An 18701-nucleotide genomic window follows, 5' to 3' on the forward strand; every position below is an offset into this window, starting at 1 on the left:
GATGGTGGAGGACTCGAGTAGACTACTTCTGACCTGGCAGCTTTACCTAAATCCTTCTTTGTGATCAATAACCAAGTTGCATATTTATCTCAAAGAGCTAAAAAGAAGTAGAGCCAGGCTGTCGGACTAAATCTTTATTCTTCTTGAGGACATGTGACCCAGCACTTCTAATGAATAAACACATGATACAGGTATCTGTGAACACCTCAGGCTGTGATGAAGATGACCTCAGCATCAAATTTATTCAGTAAACAGATTAAAAAGAATAGAAGAGATGAGCTAGTTTCTAATTCAACTAAAAGAAAAATACATCATTGTAGAAATTAAATTACTCTTAATTACTGCAATTTAATCCAATATACAGATATGTACACACAGCATAAAGAATTGATTATTTAAGAACATCTCAGCAGCACCTTGAAAGTGAAGTAACTGGAAATGAGGAAGTGTCACCAAGCTGGTGCAGCACAGGTCCATGCTGGGTATCTCCGCCCACAGCAACGATGTGATGAGCCCAGCAGATCTGTGATCAGGATGATTTGGTCGAGTTCAAATTTACAGCAAACACCTGACGTTGCTTTATTGAGTCAAGGCACTTCACATATCCATGGAGGAGCTACTTTTCAGTGACACAGAGTTCGGCTTTTCATCATTATCTGGTTATAAAAATTGAGCAAAAGATTGAAAAATATATGACACTTTTTGTTTTTTTTGATTAATGCCCTGTTCAGGTCACATGTGATAGAGAGTAGAGAGGGAGGAGATGTGTATGAAAAGGAGTGGTAAATGTTCATGTCGGGAAAATGTTTGATTACATATCTGTTCATTTGAGGATTTACATACTTTGCAATGAGAATGAGCACCATATCCATTGAATTTGTGTTCAATTTCACTAAAAAAAACAATCACATGCTCAAGTGAGGCAATCATATTAATGTGGTTTTTAAGCTCGCTGGAAGCTATTAATACCAAATTGGAACTATCAGCGTGGATGTTGACGTGAATGCTGTTTACAAGTCAGAAGCTATTTAGAACCTGCTACGACATGAGCTTGGCATCATCCCGAATAAAACAGCAGAACTTCAGATTGCCTCTGCAATACCTGATGTGATTCATTAAAACAAGCATCCACCAAAAAAAAAACGCCGTCTGTCAGTCTTTCTTAACTTAACACATATGTAATATGTACAAACATACACACCTGTATTCCAGATAGCAGAGGCATTTCAAAAGCTATTTCATAATTGCAGAGTCCATCTCTGATTTTTAAGATAAAGGTTCAGACAGTTTCGCTCAGGTGCTTCATCTTTATAGATTAAAAGGACGTGAAAACAAGCAAAAGCAGCCTTCAGCAGCAAGTTTGGATGTTCTTCATCTATCTAGCAACAAGAGTCAAACAATTCATTTCTCATTTGTTGGCAATATTGCATATTTAAATGCCAGGACATAGGAAATCACAGTTTATCAGCAGTTTAAGGCCTTGATTTGACTAGATGCATAGTTTATGTCAAAGATTCAAAGGTGACAGTCCTGGGAAAAGAAAAAAAAAAGCATGACACAATTGGCATACATGTTTTTTTAAAAGCTACAAAGCAAACTTCATGTTTTATTTTTGAGGATTCACTAAATATCAGTTGTGTAACCACAGACTACAACTAAAAGGTGGAATAAATTATTACGATGTTTTTTAATCCGAGTCCTATGAGAGCCAGGGTGTTTTTGGAGCCAGGGTTTAGTGGCTATCAGTGGTATTGCACTTTAAGGCACTTCTGTGTTTGACCGTATCTGAACACTTTTGTCTTGAGTAAATTGCATTAAAATAGATTATGTCTGGAAGTAGTCTACAGAAACAGGCAGATATTTGGTTCAGATTGCTATCCTCCTTTATAGTGGAGGGGTCACAAAAGGAGGTGTGTCAAATGCTATTATTTAAAGCCTCCCCATGGGCTCTCAGATACGATCCCTCTGCTCATCCTGCTGATGCCTGCCAGCTTCACTTTGGCACGGGCCGTCCATCTCACACCTGCTGTTGTGTCATTGGAGTCCGTCAGGTTAGCATAACGGGAGGAGTCCTCCTCCAAACCCTGGCCCCCCCACGTTGGCATTTCGAGTGGAACACTTATGGAGTCAGGGAGGGACACCGCCAAGTCCCCATTTTGGCTGTTCTCCACAGGAAGTTCATCAGTCACAGTCTCAGTTAAGTTCTCCAACTGTGGCGGCTCCCAACCCTCCATCTTCTCCAGTTTTTTGGTGGGTGAGATTTGCCTCATAGTCATCGTAACACTCTCCCAGAAACATAGGCCCTTTTCTGGTTTCTCCTTCTTCTCCTTCTCTTTCTCATCGTCCTTGATTTTCTTGTGAGGCCTTTGAAAAAACACAAAAACAGGAGAGAGGTCAAAACTGGCTGTTCACATAAAACAGGCGATTAGAGACAACTTAGTGGGTCACTCATTGTAACTATAAATAAGACTGACTGGGTGGGGAACTGGCGCTTATCAGATCTCTCATTTCTGGAGACTGGAGCTTTCCCCACACAGTGAGCCATTATGTAGTAATTCCCTTTTGTTTGTCAGAGCAAGCTGATTAATAAAGGTTTTCCTCTTCAAACATGTTCCACTTCCTCAGCAGGTCTGAAAGATGATAACGGCTGGAAACTTAAGCTCAGGCTTACATATAAACAAATTCTTGTGTTTGGACGTGACTCAATTATTTCTTGTGAAGAGAGTAAATGTTTTTGCTTCACACACTTGAACAGTAATGGCTGTAGAGTGGATTGCTATTGATCTCATGTAAACCAGGAATGATGGTGGCAGGTGTTGGCTGCTTGTGACAATATGTCTCGTTAGCGCTGTTGACATGGCTTTTGTATCATAACCTTTATACAATATGTCAAACTTAAGCATCTCATAACAAAAATATTATTCATATATCTATCAATTAAAAAACATCATTATCATTATTAATTGAGAGGCACCTCTCTGGATATTATGTCCGATATTCCCTCTTTGTTAGCTCTCTTTTTTCATCTCAACCAACTTCTATCTGAAATATTCAGCTCTTTAGCTGATAAATGCTCAGGTATGTTTAGCAGCCAGTCATTAATTGTATTCACAGTAACGGCCTATACACTATATTCAATTATAATGTTTTACGTTAGAATTTAAGAGGACTTGATTTGAAAATGATCTGGTCTTTACAAGGTCTTAAAATTCTCATTACATTGGGTCAACAAAAAGCAAGCAAAAACCCAAAAGCAGTGTGTGAAAAACTAAGCGCACTCAATGATACAATAGCATGGGGAACATTCTTTTTTTCTTGTCGTTATTAGTCTCCACATCATTGTGGAGGATTTTGGGCCCACTCTTCTTTACAAGATTGCTTGAGTTCATTGAGGTTTGTAGGCACTGGTTAATGAACAACTGTTTTCAGGTTCTGTGGATGCAAAACAAGCCTAAACCATCAACACTCCACCACCAGTGCCAAACTCTGCTTCACCATTTTGGCTTAATTTTACTCAAATAAATAATATGACAGCGTACTATGTCATGTGGAGTTGTTCATCTGAGGCTGAATTTACTTCACTTTAAGACAGTTTACTGAGCAAATAGTGGACAGTCAGTTTTAAAAATGGCTGCCCACCACAGTCAAACAGAGGAAGACAGACAGAGAGAACTCAAAACAATAAAGCTGTCTGCCAGAAAGCTCTGCTAGGGAGCTGGAACTTCCTTTAAAGCTCAATAAAGTCTCCACAGAGAGGCATCCATTCATGTCACACTGTTTTCACATTGTCAACTTTGGTTTTGATGCTAAAAGAGAAAAATACTAAGTAAAAAGAATTCGTAAATAAACAGAATATAGGGACACTCACACTTTGCTTTTTTTTTTTTTAAAAAAAAGCAACTCCCACCAAAATGTAATGGGTTCTTCTTTTGCCTTCGCATCACCTCTCCCACTAGGTTTTAAAAAACTTGTTGACGAACAAACCTCCCTTCTTTCCAGGGCGGAGGAAAAATTTATCCAAAGTACACAAAGTCATTTACTTTGTGAATTACTAAGAGGGATATACAGTGAGTAACTGTTTATAATTTATAGATGCTTAAGATAGTTAGATTTCAGACCACTGAAGATAGAAACGCACTTTTTGATTCACCAAAATTTGATTACAGCTACAACACATTTACAAGTTACATTTTTCTTGCCATTATCACCTTTATGTTTGCTCTAAAAAGATTCTGAAGTGCTTTTCTGAACTCATCTGATTACTTATTTATTTGTACTTACCTCACTATGTCTATAGTGTAATATAATATAAAATAATATAACATGACATTACATAATAAAGATCTCAAATAAGTAACAAAGCCCATCCATTTGTAAAGAGCAACAACAGCAATTATTTTTACCTATGCTGAAGTATTATGTCCGCACAAAAACCCTAAAAACAATATTAACCAGTAACACGTCACCTAGTTTGATACAATATCAGTTTCTAGAAACACATAATCACTCATATCTAACGAATAGTAGTTTAGTAGTAACATAACAGAAGTGCTGCATGAACCTCCAAATTGTACAGTACTTGAAAAAAAGGCTTGTTTCATCTCTCGTGGCAATTGATTCATTCAATTATTTTTCAAACATTTTAAGTGCTATTGAGTTTATCAAGCTGATTACCACATTTAATCAGCTCTGTTGCAGAGTGTAAGTTGCCTTTTACTACTTGTCCAACACTTTCGGTGTCCTAGATACACACAAATCACTGAGTTTTTGCAGAGCATGCTCTAAACTGCTTACGACTGATTTCCTTGTTTGCGTGTGCTTACATGAGCTCTCTCAGCTGCTGTACACCTGTCATGATAAAGTGATTGAGTGTGCCCCCTCACCCTTTGCGATCGGCCAGCTTCACTCCAGTCAACAAAAAGTGCTCATCATCTTTGGAGGACAACATTTTCTTCTCCCTCCTCTCCTTCTTGGACATGATCTTCTTCACCTTGGCTTCCTAACAAAAAGTGGGAGAGAAGAGAGCATTTGATTTTGAAGTGCAGAATGAGTCCTCTCATCTGTCTCATCTGTTAGCTTGTTATCTGTGATGGGGGGGGTTATACACTCTGAAGAGGGAGATTTAAAAGATTCACAGGAATGTAGAGAAGCAACCATTAGTTTCAACTGAGGACTGATCAGTTTATGAACTTCATTTGCTCTCAGCACAATCCAATGGGAGACCCACCACTCCCTCTGAAACTCCCAATCTCCCCCATCACATCAGAATTCCTTCCTGCCCTCACAGCTCTCTACTGAGCACTGATACAGCCCTCCTCAGCGATAGTGGAGTAAAGTTTTGGCTTTGTTTCTTGCGTGGGAAGAATTCCCAATCTAAGCTGTCAAGGTCATAACATTTAGCCCTCTAACATCCGTGTCTGCTGTTGCTATACACTCAGTATACACAATATCAACTGATTCATGTGTTAAATCCAGTGAACCCCTTTAAAGGGCCTCTTTTGTTTCTATATTTTACCTATAGAGGAGAAGGTCAAGCCAAAGCTCTGATGCAATAAACAATGTAGATCTGTACTCTGTGTTCAGGACCGGTAGATGCTAGAGCAACTACAACAAGCAAACAATTAGGTGGATATGAAAGCATGCAGCTCTTAAGCCAAACAGGAACCCCTTCAATAAGAGTTGTCACCAGATCAGTCTTCAGAATGTCAGAGTTTAAACAAACAAAACTGTCTGGCCTAGCAGTAAACAGGTTATGCAACCTCAACAATAATCTAAAATATGTATAAAAACACAATCCTGCTCATGTTCCTGTCACATTTAACATATATGTAAATCTAACATTGGTATCTTAGAAGGGGACAGGCATTAACAAATATCCCTCTTTCACCCATCATCATTCTGACCATGCCTGAGGGCAAACTTGCTGCCAGCTTTTCAAAATGTATTATCATTGAATAAATATTTCTAAAATGTAATCTCAGCTATTTCACCACCCTGCCTCTGCTCTGGCTCTTTCTTCTTGCTCCACTTCTTGTTTTCTGAGTAAAATATAGCAGATCTACAGTCGTTTGAGCTTTGCAGAAAAGAAACCAGAGATGCCAAAACAGGTGGGAGTCCAGCTACCTGTTTGTGTGTATATGTGTGTCTGTGCATGGAGCTAAATCCCAGTTGTGTATGTGTGCACATGCATGCTTGCACACACAGAGGCTGGCCTATTCCCTGATCTCTCAAGATCCAAAGCAGCTCAATAACCAGCAATGTCTCCGGCCAAAAGGTGAACTAAGCAGCTCACTGGCTCACTGTGAGAGGGGGAGCTTTATCCACAGCTCCATGCCTGGCAGAACAATACAGCTTTTATTGGAATAAATTCTTATTTACTTACGTCTGACATTCAGGTTTAAGTATGAAAGAAACATTTTTCAGGCATTGTTTATTTATTCATTTAAATCCTTTCAGCTTTTTACATCTACAGCTTCTTCAAGGACACCAGCAGTTTTTCTGTCCTAATATGAGCATTATACAAGTGAGGGTAGCCATACATAATGTTCAAGAAGCCTGTAGCTATTTTCAGCCTTGTTTTTCCTCCACAGTGATTGTTCCAGTCCAAAAAGCATAGCTCCTCGAAAGAATGCTGCATTTCCTTCCCATTCTCCAGGCCAGCAAGCTCTCGCCTTACAAACAGGACACATCGTGAAATATGCCCTGTGAACAAGGTTGCATACAGTAGCTTTACATAAAGTAGGCAGCCAGCCAGAGTTTAGGGACAATACATCGTCTGTATGGGGTTTGCGTTCAAGCTTTGCCATTGCAGAACAGCTTAGTCACAACAGCCTCTGAGTAAAGACGTGCTGTCAGCACAGATTATGAGATGATATACATCTCTCATGAATGGCGTGATGAGAGAAAATCACCTGCACATGCAAAGGACACGTCCTAAAACCAACTTCATAAAACCATTATTAACAAATGAGTTCACAGGCCTAATGATCCAGATGAGCATGTATGAAATGGTCCAAAGACTTGAGTTTTATTATGAAGTTATCTGCTAAGTTGTTGACTTAAGTAAATGTCAGTGAATGCCAAAATTACAGCATCAAGGCCAAAGTAATATATTACACACCCTTTATTAATGTATAAATGGCTTAATCATACTTATTTATATGTATAATCTTGCAGTTTAGAGCAGACAAGTCACACTTTAAGTCAACTGATGTTATTGGCATAATGATTTCTGATTTGAGATCTATATGGTGTCATTCTTGTGAAATGTCATTAATAAATGCGTGACCTCACCTAGGCCAACACCTGGCAGCCCCCTCAATAATCTACGATGAGTCCGAAATCACTGACACATTCAGTAATCCAACTGACCACTTAGGGAGTTGTACGTAGAGAACTAAAGTGGACTTATCATCGTTATGAAAGAATGTTTTTGGCCACTGTCCCAGGAATTTTCTCCATGTCCTAAAGTATGTCACCAGGTCAATATATTTTTGTAACGCTGTATTCCAATTTTTTTCCTAATACAAATGAAAAATGGCTTGAGCTCTGTGTTGTGATTTTCACATTAATCATGTTACTTTTAGGTCATTATTTGCGCACGACAAGTCATGTAGTTGTCAATTGCATTTGTATCAATTTAGTGATTAATGAGGGATTTTGGATTTAATTTGGATGATTCTGTATCGAGATTAGGGGTCAACAAAGCCTGCAACAGGAATAACAAGCAAGTCAAACATGAGTCGTCAAATAAAAAAGTACAACAGCAACATCTTTAGTAGCATTTGAATGAATAAAAAAAGATAATAAAATGTTTTTGTGTACTTGAAAATTTACACAAGTTGACATTAGTACTATTAATGCTTTGACTTTACCTAAAAATGGTCTGTTTTTCTTCCATTTTACTGAGCTTCGTGCTCACTTACAGCACTCATCACAATCATTATTTTCATACTTTTCATATACTCTCTCATATATTTGATTTCAACAAACAGATCAAGCTACAGGAAACATTGAAGCTCTCCAGCCAATGTTGAAAAATGGTTAATTTCTCGAGGCTTCGAATGCTTAGTAGAGCCACAGCATCACACTTTCAGATATTTATTTCAGCTACACAAATTTATGTGGGAATGAACAGACAAACCAATAATGTGACTGTATCAGCAGCGAAGTTACATTTGTCACTAATCACGTGTTTTCTGGAATATTGATGTGGACTTCATGTGAAATTGCTTTTCCAGCTCCTGTTCATGCATCCACTTGTTCACTGTCCACTGCTTCATTACTGAATTCGGTCTCAGCCAAGTCCCTAATTATGAAGTTTGCCTAGCAACAAATTATTCTCATTTTGACTCTCGCTCTTCTTTTTAAGATTTTAAATGAGCTGTGTCTCACATTTGGGTCCTTCGCAACCTACAACAATCACAAATACAGCAGCAAACATATTCAAATAGCTCTGAAAGATATTGGTCACTTTAAAAAAAAGACAAACGGTGACTAAAGTCCACCGAAAGACCAATATGATCTAATTTCACAGGTCCTACATGTCTGTCCTAGGATAAGGGTAAGAGAACAAATATGCACCAAAACACGAAAGCTTATATAATAAGATAAATTCCACGATAAGACAAGGGATGATAGCTGGTGTGTTTACAGATAAACACTGCCGTTCCAGCAGCTGTCTGACTCTCCAGCATCAGCAGGACTTTTTGTTCAAAAGAAATTATGTGAGTGTGTGGGCATGTGAATTAGTAGTGCTGATGTCACTTAAAGCATATTGACATGGTTGCAGACATTTAATTGATTTTTTCTTTTTTTGGGAGGAGGGGCTGACCCAATAACGCATGACACTGTGGGATTGTGTGTGTGAGATGATAACAGAATGAGTGGTTAGTGCATATCTCTAAGGAACTCCTGTCAGAGGTAAAACTGAGTGTATGTTTGGAAGCAGATAGTGTGTGTTTGCGTCTGTGTTACGTCCAAATAGCTGCGAAGTTGCTGTTTACCTTGGACACTGCGGTGACGGCTTCCTCGTCGTCTTCCTCTCCTTCTATGTCTTTGTCCTAAGACACACACACAGACAGACACACAAACACAGGCAGTTAGCACAAATAGCAACCCATAAACACAAAGGCGCATACCATTCACACTTTACAGCAACATTGCTGCGTGCGTGTGCGTGTGTGGAGTGTGTGCACGTCTTCCTGTAAAAGAGGAGGCACCCGTTTTAGAGCTGTAACACAAACACGTTGTGTTTGAAGGGTGAGATGGAGGGATGGATGGATGGAGGAGTGGGGAAGTTGTGAGGAAATCACTGAGCTCTGGGGGCAGATTCGAACAAAAGAGAAAGAAAACAAACCATGACCTAATACCTTAAAGTTGCACCTCACTATGTGGATTTAACGCACCTATTTTGGTTCCATTGTGTTTCACTCTCCAAACTTCTTTTGTAATTCTTTCTCATATTCATTTAAAGCACTTTGTATGTGGTATTGTATCACTAATAATAATGATTTTAAAAAAAAAGTAAATCACCCCAAAAAATACTTTAAAAAAATCCAATTAATCCCAGTTCTCAAAAACTGTGAATTATATTTCTTAATGTAAATGTTCTATTAATTTTGGGATTTCATTTTCTATGTTATCCCAAGTATCTTTAAAAAGATTTAAAGAATCTGAAAAAATCTCTGCATGCGTGTGGCATAGCCAAAAACAAATTCTGAATGGACATGATTTCGACGTCACTGCATCAAAAACGGTGCAAAAATGAAAGTCACAGTTAAGCATTTGGGCCCGAATACCATCTATGGAAGAAGTTTGTTTTCATGTCTTTTGTCTAGGAAGCTTTTCTACTGAATAATACAGATGTGAAAGAGTCTGTATTGACCAAAATTGTTATTTTTTCCTATACAAATCAAGGAGGTTGTTCACCAAACGTGATCAAGCTGTTTTGTAGCCTAAACCTAACCACACAGTAACTTAAAGAAAGACTTAATGGATGGATAACTGTTGGCTTGTTGTCATAATTAAACAACATTCTCTTGATGGAAAGTCCAGTGTTTGTGCCAAGTTGAGCTGTAGTGATATACATACCTCTGTCCTAACTTTTTTTTTTAATATAATGCTAACATCAAGCTCAAAACGAGCACTTTTAACATTTCATATACAGGTCTTTTCAATCAAAAAAACATAGATACAAGAAAAATATTTTGACTGATATACATGCACTGACAAATAGAATAAACTTAAATGATTTGCTTTTATTGGTTATAAGCAACAAGTTGTGCTTATCCAAAAGCACAATTTGGATATTTCAAGTTGATTAAATCCACAAAATTACACTGCAATCGCCAAACATAAAAAAATAAATAAGACTCACTAGAAAGAGTTATTTACATCAACTACAGTTCAACAGTCTTAATGCATTGTGTGGTTTTAAGATACATGTCTAGGCTTGACCCAAAACAATTAAACACATTAAACCCTGAGAGGAGGGGGCATCAGACGTGCAGCTGAGCCTGAGAGTCCCAAAGTGGAGCCAGAAATCCTGCAAAATGATCAAAGCTCTAAGTACATCCAATATCCAACAACTCTATGAGAAACAAGAGTAGAAGTGGTGGTTAGACAAGTCTGAGCAAAGTCTGCTGGGTCTCCGCCACCTAAGCTGATCAAAGAAACACTCACTTACTCACTAACACACACTGACTGCTGACTACTGTCAGAGCGTAAAAGCATTAACAACTTTAGCACAGAGGGGGAGAGTGAGAGGGGAGAGTGCGATTTTAGAAGGAGTACTGTGTTGGGGAAAAAAAGAGCAAGGTCTTATTTATCTTATTCATTCTTTCTGTCTCCCTTTTTCTCTTCTTGTGTCGCTGTGTGAGTGTGTCATTTCCAACACAATGTTTCGAAACGCTGCGATAAAGACAGTGAATTTCAGTAACTTGGAATCAGTATTTCCTCAAAGTCCTCAAATACAATATCACATTCCAAACCCAGGAACACAAATGTTTCACAATAACAATGTTGACTAGCTCAATATTTTTGACGTGCACTTGCTTGAGCTATTGCTAAGGCTTAGAACATCCATATCACTCTCCCCTCTGTGCACTGTTGATGGTTTTATCAGAGTATGAAGAATAAAATGGTGAACATTTTGAAAAATACAGCCTTTGAATTTATTACTCTTGGTGAAGTTTGGATAAACACACAGTTTGGACACAAATACCTATTCATGGAAGGTTTTTTTCTGCCAGAAAGGTATTTTCTATTGTGAAGTTGCAGTTTTGAAATGCTCTGTATTGACCCAAATCATGATCATTTCCAATATCTAACCAATATCTTTAATTACCTATACAGAAATCCAGTTTAAAGATTATGAGATTAAGTTGGCCTGCTGCAACAAAGCACTCTGACTGTGTCCAAAGGGATTAGTTTACCCTTATGCTTAAAGATTTCTCATTTTTTCAGATACCGTTTACAGACTCTACATCCAAACTTGTTCCTTTCACCCGGCTAAACTACCGAGGGTGTGTTGGAACAGCAGCAGTGTTCAGACAAGCTGGAGCAAGTGAAATTAAGAGACAAACACAACCTTACTTACTTCACAGTGGTTACTTTTTTAAGCTCAGATAAGCATCTCCACACCACCAACCCTGTGGAACGCTGCCACATTGAAGGATTTTATGTAGAAATCCTTGTTCCACAGAATATATGTGTGGCTCTGGCAAACAGAGTTTCAACTCAGTCACCCCAAAGGAGCGAACACATTCACAGGTAGAAACCCAAGTAAACTCTGTTACCCACTGCACAGCTTACTGTCAGTTTCGTAATGCAAAATGTAAGCAACACGGGAATCAATCCTTAACTGTCCAAACATGTATTTCAGCACCATGTGTCTTTTTTTTTGGTTTAACATTAATTTAGCTTAATTTAGCTGTAAAGAGTACACTATTTTTCCTTTCTGGACAAACCCCAGCTGTGAGCCCTTTAGATGCATAATCCAAAAAAGGCTCTAAAATGCTTTCCACTGAAAGCTGTACACATTGTGCACTGCAGATGTGTACAGTCCTGAGTCACAATGGTTCAGCCGCTAGAATGAGATGTTGCCCACAGAAACACACGGAAAACCACACAGAGTGAGTGATATAATAGTGAGATAGCGATGGCTTTGCTGCTGCCACGGTCACCAGGCAAATAGTTTTCCCACACGTCTGCTTTAATTTACAGTAAACACTAAAGAACACCATGTCATGAGAGATTAGAAAATCTGGCCAGCATCACTACAGCTCATAAACCAAGACTCTATAACTCATGCAGTGCTTTTAAAGTCCACACGAAATCAAATTAGACATTTCATTTGTTTTCATATGATATGACGATCATGTCACCCATACACAGCAGCATCTTTATAGGCATTCTTAATTATATTTTAGTGTCAGATTTCTGTAAAACCATTTAAAACACCCATGATTCATTCTGTAACCAGGTGTGTACACTACTGTTTGTTTTCTTTTTTTCTTTTCTTATTTCAGATTTCAGCAAAGCCGATCAGGCCACAGGAGCCGACCAATCAGAGCAGTCTGGGGACTTTGTGAGGCAGTCCGCCTCCCTAGTCTCTGCTTTTATAAGAAAGTATATAAATATCTGTAGGCTGTTAGCACTTTGGAAGCCATTTAATTGGAACTTTAAAATGACAAGTCAATTGTCCACAGCCTTATGTGATGAAACTACCCTTTTGCTAGAAGCAGGGACCTCTGGGAGTCTGTCTACAGTGTCACCTTGTTTACAGCCTTTCTGCTGACCTTAGCTGACAGTCATCTGGCATCATATTCAATGAACAGACATGAAAGTGCCAAAAGGAGATCAGGTCTGCTTAATCTTCCTTATGCACTTTATGGCTTGATGATTTAGCTGAAGGGCTGTCTGGAGTTTTGCTCAACCCTGATGTACGCTGTTATGAACCCACTTCACAAAGGTGTAAGAATTAGAGCAGTGTCCTTTAAGTGTTCAGCAGCAATACCGCTCTAAGCCAAAGACAAACATTCACCTTCTTCAAGCTAACAGCTGCTCACAGCCTGCTGAACTTCAATAGAGAGTGTGTGGTAAGAAAACATGCAGACACAGGGTCTGCTGCTGCCCCAGAGCTGTGCAGAGTGAGGAAGAGATGTTACTGCTCATGTGTTTTCTCTCCTTTCTTCACCTTTTATCTCACCTCTTGCCTCTATGGCTTTAGATGCATTATCCTTTTATACTTTGTCTGTGCCTGTCTATCTGCTGGTCTCTGATGTGCAGTTTTGACTCACAATGACTCACAATGTGTTCTGCCATTAAACTCAAAAAGAATGTGTAAACAAACTGCAAAAGAAAGAGACCTGCTTTATCTTGCAACGACTATAAATGAATAATGATTTAAGAAAATATTACATGTGGCAGAGAAAATAAGAGTTACAGGAAGAAGATCAGGTTTGATCACCTGGCTGAATGTAGGTGGGGAAAGTACAGGAGCAGGTCTTGAGGTTCCCCTGAGCCTAAACTTTGACCTCTAACTTCTCCGGTGTAACATCACAATAAAAAAACATATCAGACTGTGGTCGTTCTGAGGAGTTTGCAGCAATCTTTTTGTGAAAGTTACCCAAACCTTCTTGGATAATTAAAGGTTAAAACTAGTAGACAATAGCACAAAGTGTGGCAGAGAGCTGTCAATTCAGCTCTCTGTTTTATATATAAAAACCTTCACCTTAACGCTAAAGCTAAAATGGTAGCTTCAATTACAGCAAATGAATCAATTAACAAAAAATATTCAGAATTTAATTTGAGTTCTATGATGATAAACTGAACAAATTTGGATTTTAAAATGTTCATTTTAATAAGCACAACATGAACATGTCAGTCTACCCAAAGGGCTTTCCCCATCTTTCTTACCATGACTGAAAGATGTAAACAGGAAATTGAATGCAGTTAACTCTGATTTGGGCTGCAAGGTGAGCTCTGTTTTAAGGTTTTGTTTTTTTCTAATTTCTGTTCATATTTTGACAAAATTATGAACAGTATACATGAACTGACTATCCAGCCGAGTCTCATGAACCACGAACTGTGATACAACTACATTGCAGGTTGTATCCTGTGAGGTGTCAACGTATCCCTTGCCTGTGTGTATTTTTTGTAGGCCAGGATGGCATGAGGGGAATTGCGACGCAGGAATAGAAAAATGCCTAAATTTTAACTATGAAGATTTTCTAACTGTCTAACCATGTATTTTGTGACATGGAGACATCACCATTTATTTTCATTCTAACTTTATACATGTACTTCTACCTCTTCTTCTAACCATAACTATTTGAGGTTAAGGGAACGGTAGAGGGGAAAGAAGGGAAATTACAATGCCAGTTTAAAACATTGTGCAGGACAGGTATTAAAACACAAAGGGCCCACTGGTTTACCTGTGTCTGTGGTTTAGCCCCTTGTGCCTTCCCCTTAAAAGCACATGTGGCCATGTAAACAGTAGCAGCATATGAACGGTAAGCGTCAACATGTAGAAGCACTTGTGGAGACATCGATGTGGTGACAATGTGGGAAAACAAAGTAACAGCACAACTTTTGAGCTTTTATGGTGAAACTGATATGTTTGTGGACCAATATCAGTCATAAGATTGGGTTTGAGTCAACTGATGATCAGTGGTGGAAAACCTAACTTCCTAAAGTATTTTGAACATCGGTTTCCATCTGTTGCTCCTACCACATTATTTATGCCAAATTTCTCAAGGCTCAAATTCAAATAACACATCTTTCACATCATCAGTTGTCAAAATGTCTTTATGGTAAGTCAGACAGACTCATTTAAATAAGTGGAAGGAAAAGCACTGCATTTACAGATAGTGTTATCATAACCTTCATCCAGGCTTTATCCTGTATCACTGCTGGGTTTTTGCTGCCTTTCTGCTGTGTTTATGACATTTTACGATCCAACCTCCTGACCCCCTTGATGTATTTTACTGCCATGGCGACTCAAGGAGAGCTCCCTGATGACTTTCCCAGGAAATCTAAAGGGAAGTTTCTCTTCCCTCTGATCTCAGATCAGCTCTTATCAACCAAGTGATTCCAACAGCAATTGGTCACTGACACTAAACTGACCTCAATGCAGCCCTCCGATGAAAAGGCCATATTTGTTGGTTCCCAGGATGGAAGTTGAGGAGGACCAATAAAAAAGGGTACATTGTCACATCAAGAAATGAAAAATGCTGGGAAATTATGTTCAGTTTATCTTCCAAAATGCCTATTTATAATAGCACATGACTGCAGACTGCAGATAAGACCTGATGTTGGTATGGTTCATCACAGTGTTAAAAGGGAATGTTTTTAAGATTGGTGCTGTAACAAATGTTACATTTACATCTTAATAACCTTGAAAGCTTACACATCATTCATTCCTCTCTATCAGAAAGTAAAACTCTCCTAAAAGTCTCTTAATAAACCTTGACTCACTGCACAGCTTAATGAAGCTTCAGTCACATGTATGGTGGGCTGATAAGATAGAACAAGCCTGAAGACAGCACATTATTTTGACTAAACCAGAGCACAAGCCTCCATAAGGAAAACAATAAATAACCTTTGAGTTTTGATGGGTTTATCTATTCAAAGATTAGGAAACTAGAGCTGGTCTCACCCTCTTAACTAAAATTGTTCTAACGAGAAGTGAGCCTGTGAGACTCACCATTTAAATTGTGCTAGTAGGCAGGTAACTGAATCCAAGTTAAAAATCGTCACCACAACATCCCCACATGATAAAAGTGTCACCTTGCTTTTTCTTAAGACTGCTGGTTGTCTGTCTTTGTGTGTGTGTGTGTGCTTGAGAGCTTGTGTGTGTCCTCCCCCATGCTTCCTAACACCATGACAGAGCCCAGCTGCAGGCAAGTGCTGATACAGAGACTCTTTAGACCTCACACACACTGCCGTTGCTCACCTGGGACATATGGGTATGACAAAAACACAACAAAGAGACATTTATGAACTGTTCCCTATCTGTCAATAATTTGACCTTTAGATTTTACACATAAATTTAAATCTGACACTAAATTGAGTTGCGGCCCTCTAATAACATGTTTTAACCTATTTAAACACTATCCCTGGTGAAATGTTGTTTCATATCTATTCATTCTGGCCACTAACTGTTTGCTGTAAATGTTTCAGTCATATCTAACAGAGAATCAAGGCGACACATTTCCTTTTTAAATCCCATTCAAACACATGTGCTGTAAAACAGAGAAGAACTGATGTGGTTCTGCCTGAGGAGACCCTGTGTCTCTTCTTTAACCTCTCAGCATTTTCAGATCTTCGCCTCAGCTGACCTGACATAAATTTGAGCGCTTGTTCGCCTCCAGCTGTTTCCTGTCGGTGAGAGGTCTATTTGCTCTCTTTTTAAGAGGAAAACAAAATATGTCATAGATTTGTGGCCGGCAGTCGCTTACATGTTCAAGTTTTGATATCAAGTCAAAACTTTGGTGTTGTTACTTTTCATTTGATTGACGTGGAAACATCAGAATAAAAAGAAGAATCGCTGGACATCATTTGAGTGTCACTTTGTGACATACAGCTGCTCAGCGCTCCAGTGCGTTAGCGTTTAACACCGCTGGTTTCCTCCCCGTCGTTTCATTACCTTGTAGGAGTGATGGTAGTGCCAGGACATGTCGTCCTCCTCTGACGCATAATCCACCAGCACTTTACTCTTGGTTTTCCTGAACATATCTCCTCTTGTCACTGACACAACCCGTGCCTTACTTTTGAGGTGAAAAAAAAAATCGCTAAAACGGCGACAGAAATATGAAGTTTACACCAATCTAATAGGTGTCGTTTACTCCGATTTTTGGAAAGATCGCTGCGCCGCGCCACTGATGCGCCTTCTACCCCTTTAGCTGCAAATCCAGAAAGAGTTGTTGTTCCTCATTCACGGAGGTGCGGGCAGCGGCTGTTGGCTCAGAAGTGTTTGGCGTGCGATAAGTGCGTTTTTACTCAGGCTGGACCACCTGGACCTCAAACAGTCGCTCCTCCCATATCCCCCTGGAGGAGGAAGAGAGGGAGGGAGGGGGGGGGTCCTATGTCCCATCTTTGGCCAGTGCAAGAAGAAGGCCACGCAAGCGTGCAAAAATAATGTCACTTTTTTACATCTGAATGAAGTGCTGCCTGCAAAAGCACAATAATGGTGTATTAAGGGTTGCAATCACGCACACACAGTGAACACTGTCGGGAGGCCAAAACTTAACAACTGCTTATTTTTTTCAAGGTGTATTTGAATTACACACACCTGTTTAAAAGCAAGTATTCAGATAATTTATTTACACTATAGGAAGATCATGCCAACATTAAAATGACATTGTTTTCATTTCATTCATTTTTTTCAACATAACGTTTGCTGCTGGTCAGAATAAGATAAAAAAAAATACTTTATAAGGTTGTGGGGACTTTTATTCATTGCACACAGCTTTTATTTAAAAACATTTTTTTTAAATCCCCTGAAAAGTAACACGTAATGATTATATCTTCTAAACATTTGTACAAACAATATTACCAACATTTAAAAGAGGAGAAACAGACCGAATAAAAGAGCATGAAATGGAAATTCTCACACTCACACTGAGCACAACTTGAGTGCTCGAGTTGTTGTTACCACTGCATCTTTTCTTCCACACCTGGTCGATAACATGCAGCTTTATTAATGTGCAGAAAAAAGCTCCACATATAAGAAACCATCTATGTTTAGACAGTGTTTAATTTTCTAGTTCAGTCATTTTTAAAAAAGTTTTGGAGGTTAGCATTACAGAAAGATGAGCTGTTGTGGCCAAAAGGTCCTCTCACTTGCAGTTCTACTTGAGTACTTTGTTGGGTTTTCCCTTAAATGGAAAAGAAAATGGATTGTATGTTTTGAAAGAGTCAGATCTCATATTTACTATAGACAGAGACTGTTGCTCTGAAAGAACTCTGACACCAGGGGAAACAACTAACACATTATGCTGGTGGGCTGACCTTGTAAAACAGCCACGGTTCAGCTCTGGTTAAGACCGCTCACCTGATTCAAAGATCCTTAAAGTCCTGCCTTAACGTCCACATTATACAGTGAGTCAGTTGAGAAGTAGGTTGTTAGACCTGTAAGAACTTACAGGAAAAAACAAGTTATCAGATTGAACACAGAACTCTTGAGAGAACTGTGTTTTATTCATTTTCTGCCAAAGAGACAGACTTTTTTTAAATCTTACAAGTGCGCAATCTGTTTTACATAAATAAGCTTTCTTTAAGTTTCTTCTATAAAGTTTGGTGTCGGCTCTTTATTAGCATCAGCTGGCACAAGTCATGACTGGCAATTAGGATGTGTACATCACCCGTCAATAGGCAGGTCAGTGACCTTTGACACTGAAGGCCATCGCTTGGTCAACTGTTCATTTGAGACCAGAATTCCCACAGTATCTCTAAAGGGCTTATTTTTAGAGTCGGAAGGCTCTGGTGTCCAACTTTCACATCCCTAATCCACCTTTTTAATGATCTTTTCCCCAAACGGCAAACCTTCATTATATAACTGGAATCTATAGGCATGCTGACATGTTGCCGTTAATACTTTATTGTGATGAGGAATTTTCCAATAAATATTTGCACTTAAAATGTAAGGGCTTTTATGATACCAAATGTATAATATTTTTCAAAGGGTACTCTACTGG

The 18701-nt window shown here is 38.9% G+C and overlaps 1 protein-coding gene across 2 annotated transcripts; it reads right to left on the bottom strand.

Annotated features, from left to right (window-relative positions):
• Window positions 1–116: 116 nt before the first annotated feature.
• Window positions 117–17007, bottom strand: LOC140266872 (testis development-related protein). 2 transcript variants are annotated; one of them, XM_072361996.1, is made up of 4 exons: window positions 15710–15810; window positions 9006–9062; window positions 4884–4999; window positions 117–2364 (listed from the first exon to the last, which is right to left on the bottom strand). In XM_072361996.1, the coding sequence occupies exons 1-4, from the start codon at window positions 15710–15712 to the stop codon at window positions 1926–1928; spliced, it is 615 nt and encodes a 204-aa protein (XP_072218097.1). In that variant the 5' UTR covers window positions 15713–15810; the 3' UTR covers window positions 117–1925. The 2 variants fall into 2 exon arrangements, with proteins under 2 accessions (XP_072218097.1, XP_072218096.1); XM_072361995.1 differs by lacking the exon at window positions 15710–15810 and adding an exon at window positions 16652–17007 and having other exon boundaries at window positions 119–2364.
• Between the last annotated feature and the right edge of the window lie 1694 nt (window positions 17008–18701).

The sequence above is a fragment of the Leuresthes tenuis genome, unplaced genomic scaffold, assembly GCF_036924035.1.
Source record: "Leuresthes tenuis unplaced genomic scaffold, fLeuTen1.0.hap1 SCAF_13, whole genome shotgun sequence".
Lineage (NCBI taxonomy): Eukaryota > Metazoa > Chordata > Actinopteri > Atheriniformes > Atherinopsidae > Leuresthes > Leuresthes tenuis.